This window comes from Ipomoea triloba, chromosome 11 (assembly GCF_003576645.1).
Source record: "Ipomoea triloba cultivar NCNSP0323 chromosome 11, ASM357664v1".
Classification (NCBI taxonomy): Eukaryota; Viridiplantae; Streptophyta; class Magnoliopsida; order Solanales; family Convolvulaceae; genus Ipomoea; species Ipomoea triloba.
The window spans coordinates 20356562-20367648 of record NC_044926.1 but is presented as its reverse complement, the minus strand read 5'-3'; the positions used below and the strand labels follow the sequence as shown (position 1 = coordinate 20367648).

General features: G+C 33.2%; 3 protein-coding genes across 3 annotated transcripts; 2 read left to right on the top strand and 1 right to left on the bottom strand.

Annotated features, from left to right (window-relative positions):
• Window positions 1–5500: 5500 nt before the first annotated feature.
• Window positions 5501–6115, top strand: LOC115996069 (kunitz trypsin inhibitor 5-like). The gene has a single exon (XM_031235216.1). The coding sequence runs from the start codon at window positions 5501–5503 to the stop codon at window positions 6113–6115; it is 615 nt and encodes a 204-aa protein (XP_031091076.1).
• Window positions 6116–7662: 1547 nt separating this feature from the next.
• On the bottom strand, window positions 7663–8181 carry LOC115996068 (kunitz trypsin inhibitor 5-like). The gene has a single exon (XM_031235215.1). The coding sequence runs from the start codon at window positions 8179–8181 to the stop codon at window positions 7663–7665; it is 519 nt and encodes a 172-aa protein (XP_031091075.1).
• A 2080-nt stretch (window positions 8182–10261) lies between these two features.
• LOC115996067 (kunitz trypsin inhibitor 5-like) lies at window positions 10262–10873 on the top strand. The gene has a single exon (XM_031235214.1). It carries the CDS (start codon window positions 10262–10264, stop codon window positions 10871–10873), a length of 612 nt encoding a protein of 203 aa, XP_031091074.1.
• Window positions 10874–11087: the final 214 nt, after the last annotated feature.

Here is an 11087-nt window from a genome sequence, read left to right as displayed (position 1 = left end):
TATATATATATATATATATATATATATATATATATATATATATACACACACACACACGTATATAATTTAGAGAGAAAGAGATAAGAATAGGAATAAGGATTAATTGCATTAAAAAGCTTATGTATACACACTATTTATAGTACGGAATTTGAACCATAATCCTAAAGTTTTGCATGAAGTGCTCCACGTAATGCTCCACACTCTGAGCCATACTCCACGTACAGTACACTTATGCCACATACTTCATGAATTACTAACAAACTAATTTTACTCGGTTTCACATAATAATAATAATATTATTATTATTATAACATTGTCTCCTTTAAACTAAGTTGGATATATTGGTTATCCCAATATTCTTCTTTAATCTGAGAAATGTCTTTGTCTTCAACGACTTCGTAAAAATATCTGCAACTTGACACGCACTTGAACAATACTCAATTTTGACTTATTTTTCAGTAACCAACGAACTCTCTGATTTTGTGATACTTGATATCAATATGTTTGCTGCGACCATGAAAGACAGGATTCTTGGACAACGAAATTGCAAATTTATTGTCACAAAAAATAGTTGTAGGTGCTTCCTGCTTGTGTTGTAAAAACTCCAAAATTCTTCTCAGCCAAATTTCTTGAGTAGCACAATTTGTTGCTGCAATATATTCTGCTTCTCTATCAATTCTCAAGATTTTGATTTCATAACTACTCTGCTTTTCAACAAAAGTCTTAAATTGTTTGAAAACATCACATGTATCGGACTTTTGCTTCAGAAAGTAAACCCATGTTTTCCTACTGAAATCATCAATGAAAGTAACAAAGTACTTACAACCTCCATGTGAGGGAACGTCCAATGAACATAGGTCTTAGTGAATAATCTCCAACTGTTTTGCGGATCTTCTTGACTTGCCTACGGGGAAGGGATCTCTATGCTTTTACCCAATCAAACAAATCTCACAAATACATCTCGTAAAACCCATCCAATCCCATCACATTATTAGCATGATCAAACGCAACATCTGAATTCAATTTAAGCCTTCACCTCTTTGGTCGATCCCATCGGTCAACGCCAGTAGAGCCACGAACAATGTTGGACACGTTATTTGCAGCATTCAATATTTCCCAAAAAGTGAGAGCCCTACGAACCATCACATGCATGTCAAAAGCTTGTCCTTTCCAAACGTAGTCATTCCTACTACACCAAATGGCCCAACTGATCAAATGTTTCCTTATAGTTATATTCCCATATGGTATCTTATCAAGTAGTCTTGTGAGTTGAAGTCCTGTTGCAAAATGTTTTATGATGTAGCCCTTCTTGATCCCTTGTGATTGTCTCAATCGTGAATATATGTCTTGGTCAGAAACTATTCTTAGAATTGATAAAGACACTTATGTGTCAAAGTCTATTATTATGCTTTAAAACATTTTTCTTAAAAACTGCGGAGTATATATAAGTATCTATGTTTACATGGTGGAGTGGTAACTTACTTACCTGTGTAGGTAATGTCTTTAACTATATTTTCAGGTATGGAGTAGACTCCTCGTGAGAGAGATTAGCTTTGGTGACCTAGTATCATCCCTTTTCTTTAGGTGTGGTTTAGTACTGTTGGATTTGTACGAAACTTTGATCATGTATTCAGACTTAGTTGATGTATGATGTTAACTTTAGACATTTGGATTTGATGGATGTTAGACTTTAGCCTTGCACTTGGGTTTAGACTTGATCAAGGTGTGGCGTGGCACTCCTAAGTTTTAGTATTTCTATTTTCACTTCCGCACAAAACTTCTTTTAAAACTCTAATATTATCTAGATTTTACTCATTTTTATCTTGATTTCCACTCTAGAATTATGGGGTGTTATATATGCTGCCCAATTTCCTCAACTCACTGTGCACCATTCGTTCAAAATAATCCCTTCAAACATTCACCACCAAAAATTTATATCACCTAATATAATACTTAGTAGTGGTCAAGTTATTTCTTCATAGAGCACTTGTAAATATGATAGCAGAGTAATTAGAGCAATAATCCTTTGCAAAAATAAGAACCACTTGTTTTAAAACCTCGCCCGAAGACTTCATCCCTTAGAAATTTCTATTACCTTAATTTTCATCCTTCTGTTTAAAATAATAATAGCCTAAGAAAATTAAACTAAATTTTGACAAATAATATAGCGAATTAAAATAGAGTAAAATGTGTATCATTTGTACACTTACAAATTCTAAATAAATGGTTAGGGATATTTGATTTACGTCGACCATTGTCTTACATGGAGTATGGTTCTTATGTGAACCAAATCCTGTTTCTCTTTCTTCCTTTCTCTCTCTTTATATATATGCTTTGACAATTCTTTGTTAAAAATGGGCGTAGTTTTATTTTTTAATTATTAGCCTAGTGTAGTTTCTATTACAAGTTTCGACCAATATAATTGAGTCAGCTAAGACAACTAGCTAGACCAATTGACTAGTCTCCAATTGATTTCCCACTTGATTTTGTTTTGCTGTCAATTTCGGATGAATATTATTAGATGGGTCTACGTCTTCGAGGCCATGTCCACTTTTCCTTTCTATATTTATATAATACTACGTATAAAACAGTGGGTCAATCCCGAACAGTTGGCATCTCAAACCAAAGAAAGTTCTATTACAAGCGGAGAGCGGACAAGGTTTTTGACCATTTACATAATGAAACAATGACAATCACAATCACAATGTAACGTAACACAATCACAAAATCTTTATTTGTCGCCTTCATAGAAACCAATTGTTATGAATATTCGTACGGACTCGAAAACATTTATATTTAAACCAGTTGTTATGAATATTGTTACGGACAAAAACATTTTTTTTCACTCTTGTAAATTCCTAATATTTTAAAACTGCCCAAATACTCTCAGCCATGCACATGCATTGATAATCTGTCAATTTACATTCGTTATTACAAAACTCGGATAGAGTGATAGATTCCAAAATTTCAATTTTCCTTTTTCCTTTTTCCCTTTGTTATCTGTATTCTAGTTTTCAATTGTAATACTCTCATTTCTGTTTATAAAACTTGAACGGAGTATATATAATTTTAACTTTTAAGTTTAATATTTGTGAAATTTTAACATCCAATATCTATACAAAACTTAAATTATAATATAATATAACTAAAAAACATTCAAATCAATAATCAATTAAGTTCACCCAAATTTTAAAATTTTATTTTAGGTATCAAGTTTTAAGTAAAATATTATGTATAAAATGATAAACAGATTATTTAGATATGAATTTTGAAACTTTTTTTTTAAAAAAGTTAAGCGTCTATACTTTATCTATTTCTAATATTGACCCTCAATATTTTGTGTTGTCATTCTTATATATAAAATATAGGAGTATAACTTTAAGCATTGTTCTAAGCCGACTAATACTAATATCAATTCAAACTTTCTATATTATGAACATTTTAACTTAATTATAAATGGTTGATTAAATAAACAAAAGTAGGTGCATAATTACTTATCGACACTTACAATACGTTTGGTTTGCAAAATGTGTCTAGAATGGATTAGCATTCCAGAAAATAGGCATATTTCGTTGTTAATTTGTTAATATTCTTTTATTCTTAGAAATGAGCTATTCTCATTGCAAGGGAATAGCTATTCCAGGTCCCTACTATTAGTCTATTCTTGTGTTCTAAGGAATAATCTAAATTAGTTATTTCCTACTTTACCCCAATTAAACCTAAAATAATTTGTTTCTATTTTTTTTTTCTCACAATCACAATTTTTATAATTTTTTTATTTACTAGATTATATATATATATATATATATATATATATATATATATATATATATATAACCGCCAAACACTTCTCCACATGCCATATACGTAGCAAAGCACGTTTGATATCCCACCAACGTAACTGTCCAAAGACCACGGAATATATGCACCCCCACCTTGCAACCTTGCCTGATGAGCGGTTCACAACATTTGACAATTAGTCTGTTGATCTCCTGAGCAACCTGCGCTGACCATCGATGGATGGCCATGGCGTCCTGACAAGGGGCGGGGGCCTTGCGCGGATTTGGGAGTGCTACAACCATTTTTATTATTTTATTTGAGCATTTTATTGAAAGAATAGCTTGTGATTTTTCTTTTGAATATTATTAAATGTTCTTCAAAATATTTTGCTACTTGTATGAATATTTGTACGATAACAACTTCCACATCGTGATTTTCATTTTTATTTTTGACAATATCATTGTTTTAATAGAATAATATTTTCTTTTTAAATTTGATGTAATAATAATAATAATAATTACTATTATTATTTTATTATTGTTGTTATTGTTGTTGTTGTTGTTGTTATTATTATTATTATTATTATTATTATTATTATATTTTGTATATGAATATTTATGTATTTTAAAAATATATTCCATTTCTAAACTAACAAAACATTATCATAACGATTTTAAAGTCTATTCGTTCAACACACCAAACAATATAATACAATTTGTATTCTATTCCATGCGTATTACATTCTTTATAGAATAAAATTTATTCCTTTAAAATTACTTAAGTGAACCAATAGGTTGTTATTGTTTTTATTTAGTTTTATCAAGGAATAAGGGCAAATCGGCCATTGAACCTAATCAAAATTTGCAATTAGGTCACTGAACCAAAAAAAAAAATGCAATTAAGCCACTAAACACTCCAAATTAAATGTATGCAATATATTAATTTCACCTGATATGAGGTTATCATCTACTTGATCAGGTTGCCTGCTTACGTGGATGGTGAATTGACTTTTTAAAATATTTTTTAATAATAAACTTTTAAAATAAATTAAAAAAAAAACTTCCCCCCCCCCCCCATCTTCACCACCAGAGACGAAGGACTTGTCTATGTCTCTGTCAGAGATGAATGAAGACAGGCTCTCCGTCTCTGGTTAGAGACGAGGCCCGGAGACGAAGACAGATCTTCGTCTCCAACTGGAGACGGGGGAGGGGGGAAAGGGGTGGTCCGCGGCTACCCCAACATTTTTCTTTTTTTTTTTTTTAGAAAAAAAATTTAATTTTTATTTTTAAAATTTATTATTAAAAATTATTTTAAAATGTTAAGTCACCGTCCACGTAAGCAGGTAACCTGATTAAATGGATGATAACCTGTTATCAAGTGAAATTGCATATATTTAGAGTGTTCAGTGACTTAATTTTAACTTCTTTTTTCAGCGACCAATTGCATTTTCAGATTACATTTGGGACTAATTTGGACCTTATTCCTTTTATTAATAATCTATAGGAGCCATAAATGAATAGTTTAGTCAAAACCCATTAAAGAAATTAGTCAGTTGGTGCCGCCAATACAAACAACAATTACGTAACCATTTCAAACTTACAAAAGTTTTCTACTAACATGCACGCACTCGCTGACTCAGATCACCTATAAATACCATCTTTAAATTCATTTCCTCACTCCAACAAACACAAACATATATTTCAGCAAACCAATCTCCAAAATGAAGACACCATTCTTATCCCTTTCTCTCATTCTCTTCTCCGTCTTGCTTTGTGAATCAAGAAATGCACCAAACCCGCCGGTGCTTGACATCAATGGGAAAACCCTCCGTGCTACCACCAAGTACTATGTTAAACCACTCCAAGAAGATCTAGGTGGTGGGCTCGACCTAGCTCCCATGGGGAACCAAAGTTGCCCGCAGCATGTGGTCCAAGATAACAATGATTGGTTGGGTCAAGTAATACAGTTCCACCCAGTAAATTCAAAAGATGGCGTGATTAGAGAATCCACGGATCTTAACATTGCATTTCCTAATGCAAACACTGGATGCCCCGAGTCTAATGTTTGGACGATAATTGGCGACGTCTCATGGTATGATGATACTCAATATGTAACAGCAGGTGGAGAAATAGGAAATCCTGGTGAACGAACTCTAGTCAACTGGTTTAAGATCGTTAAAACAGCAAAGGCCTACAAGCTGAGATTTTGTCCAGATGTGTGCAGTTCCTGCGATTTTGTGTGCCAAGATGTTAGCGTTACTGCGGAAGGAGATCGAGGGCAGAAGTATTTAGTTCTGAGCGATGCCCCTCTAGAAATCACCTTTGCGAAGGCATAAATCAATAGCAATCCAGAATTAGGCATGTCATTCTGGTATTTTTGTTTTTGTCTTTTGTTAATTTAATTTTTTTTTAACTGTTGCTATTTGTTGGTTTTGCTATCTATTATTTTTTTGTGTGGCACTGTATTGCTGTTTGTGCTATTCCAAGCCGATCCTGATTTTGGAGGAGCACTATCTAATAGTTGTATTATTATTACTATTACTATTACTATTATGCGTAAATATAAGGCGTTGGTTGTTAAAACTTTTAGCTAAAATTGACATTTTGAGTCGTCATTTTATGGTACAAATATATGTGAATTTCACATCTGATTTGGATTTGGTCAAAGTGAATTCAAGTTCCTTAAGTAAGATAAAGAAATTGATATATATTATTATATTTTTAAAATGAGCGAATGAGAAATTGATTAACAAAGTAAATTTATTTGACTTGAAAAAATGGACATGGGAAGGCTTGGAAGAAGCCATTGTCCGGAATCAAGAAGTGGTTTTATACTAGTATAAATCAAATTCTTTTTAAAATAATTTGAATTGTATAGTATAAATTCTCTCGCGTGTAGGGATGGATACAAATTAAATCCCAAAATTAGCTTGAAACATAATTTTGTTGAGTCAATGGATTCCACTAAAGGTAGAAACAAAAATGAGTGACCGTGTTCGCTACATTCAGATTATAGTAGTACTATTAATAACTAAAGACATCTCTTTTTAAAGTGAGTGATAAATGCTAAATTGTACTACTTTTTGTGGTGTATTAATTGGTCAATTTTAAATTATAATTACTTTAATTATGCTTAAAAGTAACCAATTATGTGATAAATTATTTAAGATAAGCTAATTGAGATCAATATCCATTCTCCGCATGCACCCTAGGCTTCTTAGCAGACACTAGGCCTACCAGTTCACAAACTGTCCGTGGATTGCCAGGGAAACAGCAGTTCAAACATAAAGTACTCATTGTAATGAGCGGCTCAGGACACTAAAGCTCGCCAAAAAAGGATTGTTTGCCCCATCTTGCATGCAAATATCACTACGGCTGGGATTTTTCTCTTTAGAATACATCAATTGGTGAATGAGTTTGGGCTTTTCCTACTCGATCTTTTTGGGTTTTTTTTTTCCATTTTTTTTTTCCTTCTTTGTATTTGAGTGGGAATATGATAATGTTTTTTGTCAATAATTTTGGACAATTTAATTTTTGGGCTAAAATTTATCAAATCTTTACAGAATTTGTTGAAGCATTGAAAAGTGTTTACTCATATGTCTCATGAATTAATTACCTACCATGGTGTAAACTGTACTGTTTACTCTATACATTCTCTATCTCTTTAGATTTAAGTATATTTTGGAATTTTAATTATTGACTTTTGAGCTTGTGCTAATATATTAATTAAACGCAAAGGAAGAGATTACATGTAGTAAGTAGTTTCAATATATTTCATGATCATTTCAGAGGAAGTACATATATATTTATTGATTTATTTCAATATTTGTGTATATGCACTTTTATTAATTATTGCGCAGCTAGCTCTGCTATATATAAACTTTTAGGCCTTTCTAAAGTTGATTTCAAGAGGGGTATCGCTAAGAACCAAACGCCTCTGTCCAGCTTCCACCGAAATGCCAACATCACGACAGTAGTATGAGCAGTAATAGCACACATCTGGACAAGACATGAGCTTGTATGCGTTTGTTGTTTTTACAATCTTGAACCAGTTGTTTAGAGTTTGTGAACCAGGATTTCCTTTTTCTCCACCTGCTGTTATGTAATGAGAATCATCATACACCGACAGATCCCCAACTATCGTCCAAACATTATTCTCTGGACATCCTGTGTATGCGTCCGGGAATTCAATGTTGAGGTCACTCCATTCACGAACCACACCTTTCTTCGGATCAACTGGGTAGAACTGCATTGTGTTTCCCCACCAGTAAGGATCATCTTGAACCACACTAGCCGGGCAACTCTGACTACCAGTGGAAGCTAGGTCCAACCCACCGCCCTGGTCCTGGAGAAGTGGTACAACGTAGTACTTGACACCAACCCGAACAATCTTTCCGTACATATCAAGTACCGGGCTTTGTGTGTTTTGTGAGGTTTTTGTGTTGAGTGAGCTTTGTGTGTTATTTGGTTGTAGCACTCTTGCTTCGGAAAGGAAGATGGTCATGAGAAGGAGAGAAAGTAATAAGCAGAATGGTGTCTTCATTGTGAAGATTGATTATTATATTATATTTGTGGAAATAATGTGTATGGTATATATTGGTGTGAGGTGAGGGAAGAGGCATATATGGTATTTATAGGCAGTGAGAGCACATTGGTAGAGTTATTACAGAGGATGGATATTAATTAAGCTTTATTTTGTGAGTTTGAAATGGTTACGTATAATATCAGTGGATTGATTTCATCATTAACTGTTTTTGACTAATTAAACAATTAAGTTAGATGATCAGTGGATTCACGACGCCGGCCTAGTATTTTATACTTCTAGCTTGCTCAATTTCTCTTGGTGTGAATGTGGATTCTAAGGGGACAGGGGATTGGGGAAGAGATGACTGATGATGTTTCTTTATAATCCAATTTTCATAGGACCCACTTTCCTAACAAATCTTACTAGAGGTATTTGAAATGTTGTTGGAGTTTAAGAACTTGAAATAGAAATTTATGAAGTGAAAATTAATGCTATGAAAGTGGTTTGAATATAAGATAGAGAATAGTATCTGAAATCTTTATTTTACAATTCTAATATTAGAGGGTTTTTGGATTTTCCGTCAAGTTGATACCGAAATCTAAAGTCGGGGACTAAACGCGTCATTTTGCTCATTATTAAAGGGTAAAAAATAGATTCAAGATTGAGTCGTCAATATAATGTTAATGTATGCATGTTCATGACATTTGATTTAATTTCTTATTTTTAATTTATTTCAAAATTTGGTGATTTTAAGATGAGGTACTGTGATTAAATATTAATGTGCACATACCTATGAATTAATAATTAATATTATTATATTATTTCAGTGGAGGACAAAACCACTTAGCTTGATCCAAGACACAATTGCGCACGTCTAGGTGAAACAAAAGTAGCGATAAAAGGTTCGGTGATGAGGAAGGAGTTAGAAGTACTTTGATGTCAAGGTGGGCGCCCCAGACACACAAGGAGAACATGTTGCCCGTTTTATAAATCAAAACATATCGTTTTATAAATTAAAGTTTGTTAGCTAGTGGATTGCAAGTTTACAGGCAGCGAAAGTCTTAAAAATGATTTGTAGCGTGTTTTGGTAAGCTAACGTCAACTGAAAATGTGTATATGTGTGTGTCTATTCAATCAGTTGGTTTAGTTCAGTAACCATCATAAATATAAAGTGCTAGAATGTAAAAAGAGAGACAAAGATTTTTATAGTGATTTGGACAATGATGCCTATCCCAATCTTCTCCTTATCGTCGAATGAGGTTCCACTAATATTCAACAAAAATACACTTATTGCTTGTAGTGAAATTGAAATATGTAAAAGTTGACCATCCATTAACACATGCAATACATCATAGAAGTTGAACTAAGAGTGCAAGTTTATTTGACATTTTTTTCTAAATTAAATAAAGTAAAATAATGTTTATACACTTACTAATCCATAACAAATATGAAGTATATACTAGGTGTCCTTAATCGACTAGTACGTAGTAATCTAAATTATACAATCAAAACTTTGTAATGGAATCAATGACTTTGCCAAACACCAAGTATTATATTATTTAACGTACATAGCGTAACCATTTCAAAGTCACAAAAGCTTTAATTTCTTCTGTACGTAATTTATAATATTAATCATACCAATGTCTGTCATCTAATTAAATATATAATATGGTTATGGATACCAATGTGAAATGCTGAATGTCAAAACCCGTTGATGAAAACAATGAGATCAGTTAGTTGGCGTCAAACACCGTACCTAAGCTACTGATCCGTAACATGCAATATAAAATAATTTCAAACTCTCAGGAACAATCCTACCAATGTGCAGTCCCCTCACTCACCAATAAATTAAATATTATATATGATGCATATATATATATATGCCTCTTCCCTCCCTCCCTCGTATCCTCACACCAATATAATAGCATACACATTTCCATCATATCATATTGCCACAATGAAGACACAATTCTTCCTCCTTTCTCTCTTCCTCTTCTCCATCTTGCTTTGTGAAGTAATAGAGGCACAGGACACAAACGCGGTGCTTGATATCCGTGGGAAGATCCTCCGAGCTGGTGTCAAGTACTATGTTGTACCACTACTCCAGGACCAGGGTGGTGGGCTTGACCTAGCTTCCACCGGACGTCAAAGTTGCCCGCAAAGTGTGGTCCAGGATGATGTTTACTGGTGGGGTAACACTATACAGTTTTACCCGGTTAATTCTCAAAAAGGTGTGATTCGTGAATGGATTGACCTCAATATTGAATTTCCAGATGCATACACAGGATGCCCAGAGTCTAAGGTATGGACAATTAGTGGGGATCCCTCATCATATGATATTACGCATTACATAACAGATGGCGGCAGAAAAGGCAATCCTGGTCAACAAACTCTAAGCAACTGGTTCAAGATTGTTAAAACAACAAATGCCTATAAGTTTATGTTTTGTCCAAGTGTGTGTGATGACTGCTCATATGTGTGCCAAGATGTTGGCATTTCCAAGAAAAGAGGACAGAGGCGTTTGGTTCTCAGTAATACCCCTCTGGAAATCAACTTTAGGAAGGCTTAAAGATTTAATTTAAGCAACTTTATAGCAATGCAAATACCAAAAAATTGCATATGCAGCTTTTAATCAATAAATCACTATGTAATTCCTCTAATCTTAGGGGATTCGATCATGAAATAAAATAAAACTAGCTACTTTAATTTCTAGTGTACTCTTGCTTTTTTATTTCAATTCGTTGGATACAAAATAAATTTAATGCTCTAAAATGTCTAGTTTA